The sequence below is a fragment of the Poecilia mexicana genome, unplaced genomic scaffold (assembly GCF_051168715.1).
Source record: "Poecilia mexicana isolate PSO_F unplaced genomic scaffold, ASM5116871v1 scaffold_10, whole genome shotgun sequence".
Classification (NCBI taxonomy): domain Eukaryota; kingdom Metazoa; phylum Chordata; class Actinopteri; order Cyprinodontiformes; family Poeciliidae; genus Poecilia; species Poecilia mexicana.
The window spans coordinates 27,902,760-27,915,046 of record NW_028263379.1 but is presented as its reverse complement, the minus strand read 5'-3'; the positions used below and the strand labels follow the sequence as shown (position 1 = coordinate 27,915,046).

Below are 12,287 nucleotides of genomic sequence, written 5' to 3'. Positions count from 1 at the left end.
ACTGAGAGGAGGGGAGCGTGGATGCGCTGCTGCTGCTGCTGCTGCTGCGGGGGGGATTTGGTGCTGTGTGTCACACGCTGTGAATGACACACGCACACATCCGGTGGACGGACGTCTTGGCTTGCGACTGAAATGGAAATCGCCCCGCCGTGACATGCGAGGAGTCTCACGAATTCCTGACGCAGATTTCGACAAGTTCCCACGGTTCCTAGCTGTGTAAGTTGATTGTTTCAAAGCGGGCGCAGGGTAAGCTCGCCCATACCTAATTCAGGTGGGAAGTAAGAGGCTTTAAGGCTCATCCACTTTCCCTCTTCAGCCCTCCCACCCACCAGCAGCCTAATTAAGTGCGGTGAGGCACGGGGACAAACTGAATACTACAGGTCTGCATTTGTAAACAAATGGCCGTTTCGGCTCTGATGCTGAGGCACACCCAGACATAGTTGTGGAAACCCCTCGCGTGAACTTAAGATATTAAAATAAATGTATATTTTATTCAGCATAATCTCCCACTAGACAAATCTGTTAAAATATACCATTGTTTTCATTCAGAAATTCTTTAGGCTGATCAGATTTTATTCACTTCCTGTTTCAGTGCGGTCTAAAAGTGACTAAGCTACTCTTCAAAAGTGGAAAACACTAGAGAACATGTCATTCAAGTAAGGCAAGATGTGTGTCTCAATCTTTATCTTCAAATAACCTGCCTCCACTTAGTGTTTATAGTCAGAGTGATAATTAAAATGCCTTTGAACTGTGAAACAAGTTTAACTTGCTGCAGATCAAGTTGAGTCGGATGGTAAGGGAAGAAAGAAGAATCTTCTTGAGGGACACTGAGGTAAAATGTTGATGTTCCATGGTCACAAATCTAAACCTTTGGAGTTTGTTAAACTCTTCTTGGACTCAATAGGAAGTATGTCATTTGCTCACATGATAGTAAGACTGGATCTTTGTGGCAACAGACTTGGAATGATGAAAAAGGATAAATATGTGGATTTAAACACCTTCTTTACGTCATTGTTGACTATGATGGGGGATCCTATCACTCTTCCCAAGGACCAATAGGAGCCTGAAAACCTAGAGGCATCAGCCAACCAATAAATGCCTCTGGATCTGCATTTAGGCACCATTCCAGACTTGAATAGAGCTGAACACAGATAAATAAACTTAACTTCTGCAGTTTCAGTTTGATTGAACCAGTAATCTACAAAAAAACGTTTTTCTAACAAAAATTAATATCACTGAAGTGTGGTGTGTGTTTCCAGGCTGACATAAGGAAAAAGGGCCAACACATTTAGGTTAGAGGTCATTTATTGTTCTCTCCAGACTGGGCCAGAGCAAGGCGAATGATATGCAGTTACAAAAATAAAATAAAATAAAAATAAAAAAGGCATTGTTCAGCCCAACAGTCATAGTGAAGCATCATCCCACAGGCACTGTGCATGGAGTTTACCACTAACCGTCAGACTAGGTCCGCCTCTCTCTCTCTGTCTCTGAGTGGAGTGCTAACCATTCGTACGAGTGCAGAGAGTCACTTCAGTTCTGTCCCTTCTTCCTCTGATGCAGAGGGCTCGGTGACTTCGGTTGCCGAGCGGTCTTGGTTTGCGTCGACCGGCGGGAGTCTTTCGCCAGCCTGAGCCGAGCCGTCCGTCTGGGTTCTGTGGTCGGGCGTCGGATCCGTCTGGGCGTTCCTCTCCGCCGACTCATCCCAGTCCTGGTCTGACGTCTGAGGTAGACTGGCCAAAAGTTCCTAAGCACACATCCAGCAGGCGTCAGGTTGGAAACGTTGGACGGATTTTGTTACTTTTCCAATTTGAACATTTCGAAATGCACCTTCTGTCTCTCCAGGTCGTTGTCTCTCACAGCGCTGAGCAGGCTCTCTGTGAAGTTAGCGAGCTCCTGGTATTTCTGTTTTTGGTTCTCTAGCTCGTTCTCTAGGAACTGCACTTCCTCGTGCTGAAAAAGAAGAAGGGTTCCATAAACAAACAGTTCTTTTAAATCAGCTTTTTTTTTTTTTTTAACTGAACCACAGAAACATGCAGAACCTCTCGTTTGGTCAGCGTGAAAGAGTTTTCACCTTAAATTCCAGCAGGTTCTGCATTTGCTCGAGGTCTGACACCATCAAGTCGCCATCTTCATCAGCTTCTTCGTCCTCATCGATTACTTCGATCTTCTGCCAAACACACAGATCGGATAAACTGACCCTTCGCAGAAGACGTTCCTGTACCTGCTTTTAAAAACTGTCAGTACTTTTATTTTTTTCTCTGTTTATGATATTCTGTTTTCCACCGTTTGATGTTTAAAAGTTTTCTGAACAGGTCGTTGAAAATAAGAATTTGTTCTTATCTGGTTACTAAAAAAAAAACAAAAAAAAACGACAAGGTGTGTTGGATGAAAGCTTTTAAAGGGCTTGCAAATGTTTCTATACAAGCAGAACTTTTCCACGTTTTGCCACAATCAATGGCTCGCTTTAATGTGACTTTTATGTAACGGCCTCACACAAAGTATCGCTTAGTTGCAAATGGAAATAATCATTTTTCGTTTCCTTACAAAAAAATAGGAAGAAGGTGGCGTTTGCGTTTGGCACAAACATACAGAGAGAGAGCTGCAGTGAACTGGTTCAGATCACAGCACAGATGCACCGATCCGATATTAATGTCAGGATCTGTATTGGTTCTGATAATGACAGAAATTCTAGAGCTGGTATCGGTGACAATGGAGCTCGAGTTGTTTAGCGAAGAAGGCCAACGGTTCAGCAGATGTGCTTCTTCTGACTTAAAAACAATGTGAAAGCCCTCATGTATCCTCTTTTCCGCTCGTGTTGACGGATCGCATACAGCCTCAATAAAGGACACTGAAGTTTGTGATTGTGATGTAATAAGACGTGGAAAAGTTTGAGGAGAGTGAACATCTGCCGAGGCACTGAAGCTTTGGTTGTTCAATCTCATGTAAAGTTTCGACCAATCCAATAAAAAATGCAATTACTCTCCAAGTGAAAACTTTTAATTTTCTACTGAAGTGTCAGGTGACTGATGAAATACCACATTATTGGCCAGTGGAGCAGCAGTGGATGCATAACTTTCATCGTCTCCGTCTCTGTGGTGTGAATCGACAGTCCCGTCTGTGTGAGAACACAAAGCGAGATGTAAAGAGTTTGTACAAAAAAAAAATAAATAAATAAACACATGAGTTCACGCGTGCAAATGAATCAACACCTTCAGACATGCAGACTGAGCCGCCGTCAGTCAGGTCATCCGGGAGTTCGGGCGTTCTGAGGTGATCCTCGTCGGGGCTGGCGGCCGTCGGCGACTGGCTTCCTGGAGACGGGTTGATGAACACGGCGGGCCCGCCTTTAGGGGGCGGGATTTCGATCCCCATTAGGCGGTACTTCCTCCGTCGGTTGCTGATCCACGTCTGCATGAAAAGATTTACGCAGGAAGCAACATGTAGACGGAAACGACTGAAGGAATGTTCAGACCAAAAAATATATAGCTGGGGAGCAAAAAAAAAAAAAAAAAAAGCAGCTGAGAGGGAAGTAGAGGTTCCTCCAAATTTGTACCAGAATCTGGTTTTCAGAATTTAGTGTTTCAAAGATGTGAACAAAACAGTTCAGTCATGAAAATAAGAAAGGAAATAAGGGGGGAAAGAAACCAAAAAAGAAAGTATGGAGGGAAGACAGAAAGAAAAACAACCAAAAAACAGAAGGAAAGCAAGAAAGAAAAAAATAGAGAAAGATAAAAACAAAAAATACAGAAGAAACAATAGAGGAGAGGAAAAAAAACAAAAAAGGGAAAAATGAGGGAAAAAGAAAAACAAAAAGAGAAAAGAATAGAGGATAGAACCAAAAAAAGAAAGAAACAAGGGAGGGAAGAAAGAAAAAAGGAAAGAATAATCACAAAAAAGTAAAATGGACAAAGGAAAGAAACGATAAAAGAAAAAATAGATGAAAGAAGAAAGAAACAAAACAGGGAGAAATGAAGGAAAGAAACATTGAAAGAAAAAGAAGAGAAGCAAACACAAAAGTAAAAAAGAGAAAAGGATGGAATAGAGGAAAAACAGAACAAAATTACTAAAAATGGAGGAAAGAAACAAAACAAAAAAGAAAAAGAAAACCTTCTGCCAGAATCTATTTCCTTTTTCCAACCGACCTGAATCTGAACACGACTTAAACTAAACATCAAACCTTTGCTGACTGTTCTCCTTTCACATCGATTGGAATCGCTTCAACCATCCCAACCAGAAAAGTTACTAAATGCTCAGACTTCCTGTGTTCTCTTTGAACACCATTTTTCCTTTCTGGCACCAAACATCCTTGTGAATGAGAAGGCACAGGGCTGGAGGTGTGTGTGTGTGTGTGTGTGTGTGTGTGTGTGTGTCTGTGTGTGTGTGTGTCTGAACCAATCCAGACCGACTATATTTAGCCTAAAAGCATTCCTACATTGGCGCCGATATATATGATATATATTACTGCATGACTTTTAAACAACTTTGTGTAAACAAGTAAAAAAAAAAAAACGTTTGTGACCCAGAAAAGCTGCTTGTCCCAATTTTGTGACGGCGCTCTGGAGAATCCACAGACGTCCCTCTGGTTCCATCTGGTACATTCACATTCATCTTTAGCTGGACTTTAGAGCCAAAGCTAAATAAAAGTGAAATTAGCTGTATGGAATCAGTTCGTGTCTGAAATGTGTTTCTGACAAGACGCGGCTCTGCCTTCTCTGACTCGGGGCGACCGTTTTGGTGCAGACGCAGCCGGAGGGGCAAAGTCGCGAGAGGAATGACTGACCTCCATGCTGACACCCCGCATCTAAACTAACGGAGCTGACGGTCAGGAATCCCTGGAGCTGAAACGTACGCAGCTCTTTGTTCTTACCCTTCGGCAAAGAGCTTTACCTTGACGATTTCAGTGTCTACATTGAGCTGGTTGGCTGCGGCGGCGATCTTCTCTCTGCACACCGAGCCCAGACTGGTCATGCCGCGGTCCCAGTAGCGCTTCAGCTGGACAAGGTCACCGTCGCTGAACTGGGTCCGATCCTGCAGCTGCGGGAGCGACAAGAAGACGGGATTCGGACCGGTAAAGGGGTTCTGGTGCAGCTTTGAAAAGTCTAGAAAAAGTATTGAAATTGTTGTAGTGGTGTAATGTGGGAAAAATATAATAAAATGAGGAAAAATGTTTGGATTTCAAGACTCTGGTGGTTCTTGCAATTCCTAAAAGGAGTTAAATGTTATAAATCTCAATAAATGATGTGGATTTTTACATTTATTTATATTTAAATGGCATATTCCTCTTAATTTTAATATTTCAGTCATCAATTTTTTTGGTTTTTGACTTATAGACATGAATGTAGTCTTTCCAAATTAAAATATGACTGCCTAATTGGACTCCTGTAAGGTACAGTAGTTCTTAATCTTTATGGTTAAAACATCAAACAAAAGGTAGAAACTTTAAATTTTTGTTTTTTTACATTTTTCAATAAAGTAAAGCTACCAATGTGTTTTAACATATCCACTTTAGTTCTTTCAACTCAAAGAGGTACGGATTTTGAAAAGGTGCTAATTAATTTCAGTTCAGATGGCAAAATAAATCCATAAAATGGCCATAAAGCACAATAAAAATGACAAGCGTTCCAGTAGTGACCAGTTTTATGATTTGTAGAATCAACAGGTTAAAATGCTACAACACAGCTAGTATTTAAGCAGTTCAATGCTATTATTTTGCACTCAAATGTCCAGAAGTAAAGTGAAATTAAATTAAGAAAATTGAAAATACAGTTTTGAAAAATTACAATATATTTGGACATTTATTTCAATTCCATTCAAAAATACTTTATTGATTCCAGAGGGAAATTAAATGCTGACTCATTTTATTCAAGGTTCTTTAAAAGGAGTTGTTGTAGATGCTGATGGCTCTCCTGTACCAGTCTGTGTTACAACTAATCTGAAGAAGCTTCTGACTAAAGACATTTTATCTAAATTTCCTCAGTAAATGTTAAAATTTGTAGAAAACCTTATTTCTCACACCAGGGAACAAAAACAAAAAAACCCAGTTGAATGGCCTCAAAATGGTGTCTACATATAATACAAACACAAGTACCTTTTATTCCCCTTTAACCATCTAATTTCATAACAAAATTAACAAAAACAAACATTTTTAGTCACTTAAGTAGCTACTCCTCAGTAAATGTTTGAACTTTTAAAAGAAAAGATGAAAAATTGTGACACCTGTAAAGTTCAGGTGTCACCTAAATGCAAGAAAAATGACCAGATTGTTCTTATAAAAGCAAGGGTTGCTGCCCAGGACTGCAGGAAGGCTTACAGTATCCAAACAATTCTGAGTTCCACAGCAGAAAAAATAATAAATAGAAAAATAAGGACCAGCTGCTGGAAGAGGTCAGACTGAGGGAGCTCCTTTCCGCTCTCTACAGTAAGCATATAAAGACTGAGCAAGTTTGATTTATTAGAAAACGGTTGCAAAACGAAGGCCTCCTCTCTCTAAAAACAACATGGTCGACAGATTTGGGGCTTCCAAAGTTGCATCTGAACAAACCACAAGATATTTGGAGCAACGTCCTGTGGAAAGATGAGACTGAAATGGAGGGTATGTGGCAATAATCCACGACGTCAGACGTGGCTGCTTTTTATAAACTGAGCCACCGTCTAAAAACATGAGGTAAAACCGTTCTAGTGGTCAAGTTGGTCAAATAAAAAAAAAGATATTATTTCAAGAAAGTTGAACAAATAGCTGTTCTATAATTTTTTTTTCACTTTTTGTTGCATTATTGTCAGAAATTTTAATAAAGAGGCCAACAAAGAGCTGTGCAGATGGTTTTCGAAATGTTTTACAGAGGGGAAAACAAAACACACCATCCCCATGGAAACATGGTGGTCAGAAAATACTGGAAAATGAATGGGGCAAAACACAAGACAGGCCTGGAAGAAAATATGTCACAGTCTGCTTGATGTAATGACATCATTTTCATCAGAAGTTGCACCTTTTTAAAGCAGTTAAGATTTCTTTTTTTTTGTTTTTTTTGTTATGGCACAGACCGTAAACCTTCGTTTAGGAACGCTCTAGTAGTTGATCACAAATACTTACTGTTCTCTTTCTGGAGCTGTTGATTACCCAGGGGGCAGCAGACACACCGAGTGAAGGCTGTGTTTAAAAAACACAAGTTAATCACATTAAATCCCTTTGAGGAGTATCGATACCCGAAACAGAAACCTGTCCTTACCTGTGAGCTGGGTTCGCCTGGGAGTGAGGTCTGTACTGTGAGGGAGTAGCTGCCCTGAAGTGCCGCGTTGCTGGGATGCGCCGCCGGTCTGGAGCCCGTGGCGGGAGGAGTGTGGTTCCCCTTGGTGACGGACGCTTCGCCTCCCGTCGGGCTGGTCACCGGCTGCTCCCTGTGGATGTGCGTCTGGGCGGCCATGTTGGCCAACTCCTCCTCCCTCAGCCACTCGTCCTCTTCGTTTCCCGTTTCCATGGCAATGGAGAAGTTGTGACCGGCATCCAGAGGGTGAGGCGTCAGCCTGTGGGTCTCCTGGCTTCTTGGAGCGGATGCTTGCCCGGGCCTCGGGCGCTCCCTGTCGCCCTTCTCCGACAGGGTGAAGACTTGCTGAATGCGAGGCGTTTGTTCGGAAGAGGGCCCTGCGTTCTGGGCTGGGAGGGAGGCTCGAGGCTTTTGCGGCGCAGGCGGTTGAGGTTGGGGGTTGGAGTGAGGTCTAGGCTGAAGCTGAGATTGGGATTGTGAAGACGACGACCAAGGGCGAGTTTGCACGGTACCGTATTGTCTAGTCCAGCTGTGGGGTACCAGCCCTGCGCCGGCACTTATCCCCCCGTCCCCAACGGATAAAGTGCCCTTCCTGATTGCAGTGTAGACTAAAGAACCTGAGGCAGACGTCAGGGGCGGGAGCGTGGCAGAGGGGGTCAGTAACTTGGAGTGGATGGGTGAGGACGTGGAAGTGCTCCTGCTCTGCAGAGCCTGGTTGATCAGAGACGAAGACGTGCGGATGGAAATCTCGGAGTCCGACTGAGACTGGGGGGCCTGAGGTCTCGGTCGAGAGCGGGGGACGGGGTTCAGAGAGTAAATCCCAGTCAGTATTACGTCGTTGTTGTTGTTGTTGCTTCCGCTACTGAGGGGTGAGGATGACGACGGAGAGGAAGACGCCGAAGAGAGAGCGGGGAAAGACGAGGATGGAGGGAGGAGGTGTACGCGGTTCTGGATGTTTCGGGCAGCGGCTATGTCAGCAGGAAGCAGCGCCCCTGTCGCTAGGCTGTGATTGGACAGCACGCTTCCAGCCAGGGCGGGACCGGAGAGCAGCCCTCCAGCTATTCCGTGGCTCGACAAGGGATGAGACGCGCTTCCATTCTGCTCGACCTTGGAGGCCAGTTTTCGTCGTTTGTTGCCAACCCATGTCTGCAGGAAAGAAAACGTGGGGTCCATTCAGGAACCTGATCCAACAAGGAATTGGTACAAGACTTTACCGAAGGTATCAGCAAAACACACCTACTCCTACAAACCAGACTCATTTCCTTTAAAGCAAGCGCTTTTGCTTCCTTCCCGCTTTTTCATGAGCGATTTCTACCGGCTTACCCGGACAACACTGAAGTCCAACTTGGCCTCTTGAGCACACTGCAGAATCAGCTGGAAGCAGGCCTTGCTCTGGTTGGTCATCCCGTTCTCATAGTAGCGTTCCAGGATCCTCTGCTGCTCAGCCGTGAATACAGACCGAAGGTTCATCTGAGAGACAAGCAGAAGGAGGGAAACTCCTCAGATCACCACAACCGGCCGCTAGTCAATAGCATCTTTTTCACAAAGGTCTATATGAGGTGATGGGATAAAGGGACTATCAGGTCTTTATAGGAGGGTGGCAAGAATCTTCTGCTGTGACAAAGTTACTTTATTTCTAAGCACTGGGTAACACTTTGATATCGTTAATAGTGATCTACTAATTAATTCTATTATTTCAAGCTCAACAGATATTTACCAAAATATTTGCAGTAGCAACTGTAGTGCAAATGGGTCTTTAGAAAGTCTTGACTCAGTGGAGGTGTGTGTTGCACATCTTTGTGAAAAGTTAAAATGGAAACAATATATCTTTTTTCTTTTACTTAGTTTCTGTTGATTTTTTTCCCAAATTTATTTTTGTCAGATTAGATAGAAAGCATCTACGATCCCCAGTTTTTATGCCTTGTGATAGATTTTCAATTGGACTCAGGTAAGGACTTGTATTAATATTTCCCCCAGAGAGATGAAGTACTCCATCACAGCAACAAAACCGAAACGTCTTTTTTATGCATATTTAGCGCTGACATACTCACAGTCTGCAGGCCACGCCTCTGTGGCCACGCATCCATATCACTACTAGAGGGGAACGAGGCAGCCATGCAGATCACAGCACCACCTCCATTTTTCTAGATCTCCGCTGTCGACCTTGAAGTCATCTTGCTGCACTGTGCCTCCCACACCTCTGTGTAAAATGGCTGAGGAGGAAAGCAAAGTGGACATAATCTTTATTCCAAGCGAAACAAGAAAGAGCATGCACACTATGTAGAGGGCCATTGAAAGTGATGTGATAGTCTACTTTTAGCTTCTGTCATTTTATTTGTGTGGAAATCTTCAAAGATCAGCACTGAAATAGGAGAAATTGATGGGAGTTTTCCCCCTTTTTTTTTTTTTTTTTTTTTTACAAAGTTAATAATTACTATTCATCTATTAAACCATTTTCATTGGATTGTAACTTATTTTTACCACACACTTTACACTTGCATTACATGTAAAGAGTTATATTTGATTGTTTACTGTAATTACAATGTAACTTTTTAATTGAACTAGTTTCTATTTGTGTTTTGAACTACAAAAAACGCTGGATTACTTTGCATATTAATTTAAAGTTCCTAAATGCTCTGATCAATCTAACAAAGTATTAATTTATCAAGTAAAATGTATTTTATATGATTGTTCTGTGCCACCGGTGTTTTTTTTTTAAAATCATTATTATCATGGTGTTATTGTATCTCCGCTCTGAACAAATGAAATAATATTTATACATTTTCTCGATGCGAGATTATGGTTCCCTATCTAGTAAACACATATTGCCATATTTATAACTTTTTCATGAAGCCTTAAGGTCGGTACGATAAAAAAGAAACATAGCTTTAAGTAGACCGACTTATTAAGTATAAAGTTTGAAGTATAACCCATTCAGAAACGCAGGGAGCTGGAAGACAACAGTGGCCCAGTTTTAAGGAGGGTTTGATAAACACAAAGTCCCATACGGGAATGTTGTGCGACCAATAAGCACACAGCAGGTTTATTTTGGCAGTCGGACTGCGCATGGCTACAGTCAATATGGAATCTGCGGTGAGAATTAGCAAACAAATAGTGGGCACGTCAAACGAGTCCGCCGTCAACACGTCAGCCAGCGGCTTTAAAAACACATTAACCACGCAGGAAGCGCGTGACTAAACTCCACGACCAGGACCTAGAAAGTAAACAAACCGGGTAAGAGTCGCTCCGCCGCGGCGGCCATGCAGGCCCAAAGCCGCCATGTACGAGCCAGCCCACGCTAAGCTAGCGTTAGCATAGCTTCCCCCTATGGATAGCCGCAGCTAAAGTTTTCCTTCAAATCTATGATTTCCCGATCCCGGATAGCTTCCTCTTGCTGTCCCCAGCTCCGGACGGGATTAAAGCAAAGCAGCAATTTACCGCGGGCTTCTCTTAAAAGTGAAATCACTTTCTTTCATACCATTTCTGATGTCAAAATCAGACGGACGCTCCAAATCAGCAGATTTCTTCCCCGGTCCCCCTTTTTGCTAGACAATGAAATCAGAATGTCCCGATCATCAATTCTAATCATGATTGTGACGTGTGCGCAGACAGGAGCCAATGAGCGCTCGAAATCAAGGCTGTGACAGCCGAAGAGGGCTGAAAACTGAGCCCCCGTGGCCCCGCCCACCGTTGACTTTGTTCTGCGGGTTGCTGGAGGGGGAGGTCACGCAGTACGGAAGCAGGCAGTGGGAAATGGCCTGTTTCCTCCTCACAGTGGGATTTGTTGAAGTGATGTAGCACATTAGTGTTATTTTGGATAGGCCACGTATATTCACAGCTGGAGCAGCTGAATGGAGATGCTCTGCATATCCTGAATGCAAATGTGTGAAGATGAATGCAATTAAACCATAGTTAAATATATGTATTTATTATTATTATTATTATTATTATTATTATTATTATTATTTATTTTTATTTTTTTAGCCTGGTACAGTCTGCCTTAACCACAAACGTCATTTTTCTTATATTTAATTTCCACTGTTGAGAGGCTCCAACTCCAAATATTCCATTTTAGCAACATAAATGACTTGTTACTTGTACATAATAACGATAATAATAAAAAACTTGTCAACTGATTTATTTATTTTTTTCAGTCATGGAGGTGATGGTATTTGCATTAAGAAGACAAATAACATGGTGTCAAAATTATTTTCAGTCTATTTTTTTTCCGTATATTCTCAATTTTATATACAAGATACACAGAAGCAATATACGTTGTGAAAAAGTTTAATATTTTTATCTCATTGCAACAAACATGAGCTGAAACAAGATTGTCAAAGTATGATTTTACCCATGTTGTCATGGCACATATATACATATATATTTTACATACATAAAATATGTACATTTTGTGTTGTCTCAACAAAGAAATAAATAAGAACATACTTTAATATTAAACTAAGTTTTTGGTGAAGGTCCTCTGGTCAGATGATGCTGAAATTTATGCTGAAATGGTGTAAAACTACAGGTTTTACACCATCATTCTCTTCTTCTTCTTTGACAACTTTGGGGGGGGGGGAAGTAGAAGATGTCAAATGAAAAAATAATAAATTAAAGCTACGTCTGTCACTATTTATTAAAAGAATTCAAAATAAGAACTTCTATTTTACATAAATTCATATAATTAAGCCACATAATTAATCTCATCTTTAACAAAAATGACAAGGAACATATATATGTTTTAGAACAGGAAATAAAATCCCTGAGCAGTTAACATTTGTAAAATTAAACACAGCTAAAATGGATAACATTAATAATAACAGTTAAAATTATGCAAAACATAGCAAAATTACTCATGAAACACTGAATATTATAAAATTTGTCTAATATAATACTTGTAAAGAAAACTGATTGTAAGCCACATATGACCACTATCAGAGCTGGACCACATGATGTGTGTAATGAATCATTTTACAATGTTTCATTCATATGTTGCTTTAAGTCTATCCCTAAAGAACCTATTAA

General features: G+C 41.6%; 1 protein-coding gene and 1 long non-coding RNA gene across 2 annotated transcripts; one reads left to right on the top strand and one right to left on the bottom strand.

Annotated features, from left to right (window-relative positions):
* Positions 1-4: 4 nt before the first annotated feature.
* Positions 5-2,993, top strand: LOC148157147 (uncharacterized). The gene is made up of 2 exons (XR_015764503.1): positions 5-216; positions 1,561-2,993. It is a non-coding gene; the product is annotated as an uncharacterized LOC148157147 (long non-coding RNA).
* Positions 1,288-10,853, bottom strand: hdx (highly divergent homeobox). The gene is made up of 11 exons (XM_014968703.2): positions 10,741-10,853; positions 9,314-9,475; positions 8,586-8,732; positions 7,227-8,408; positions 7,091-7,147; positions 4,888-5,034; positions 3,210-3,408; positions 3,036-3,115; positions 2,072-2,167; positions 1,828-1,950; positions 1,288-1,744 (listed from the first exon to the last, which is right to left on the bottom strand). Exons 2-11 carry the CDS (start codon positions 9,377-9,379, stop codon positions 1,526-1,528), a joined length of 2,316 nt encoding a protein of 771 aa, XP_014824189.2. The 5' UTR covers positions 9,380-9,475; positions 10,741-10,853; the 3' UTR covers positions 1,288-1,525.
* Between the last annotated feature and the right edge of the window lie 1,434 nt (positions 10,854-12,287).

Coding starts and splice junctions, on each gene's coding strand:
- hdx (XM_014968703.2), bottom strand. CDS start 9,379: ATGGCTGCCTCGTTCCCCTCTAGTAGTGATATGGATGCGTGGCCACAG. Junction 8,733..9,313: donor AGAGGCGTGGCCTGCAGACT/GTGAGTATGTCA, acceptor CTTGTCTCTCAG/ATGAACCTTCGGTCTGTATT. Junction 5,035..7,090: donor ACAGCTCCAGAAAGAGAACA/GTAAGTATTTGT, acceptor TCGCTCCCGCAG/CTGCAGGATCGGACCCAGTT.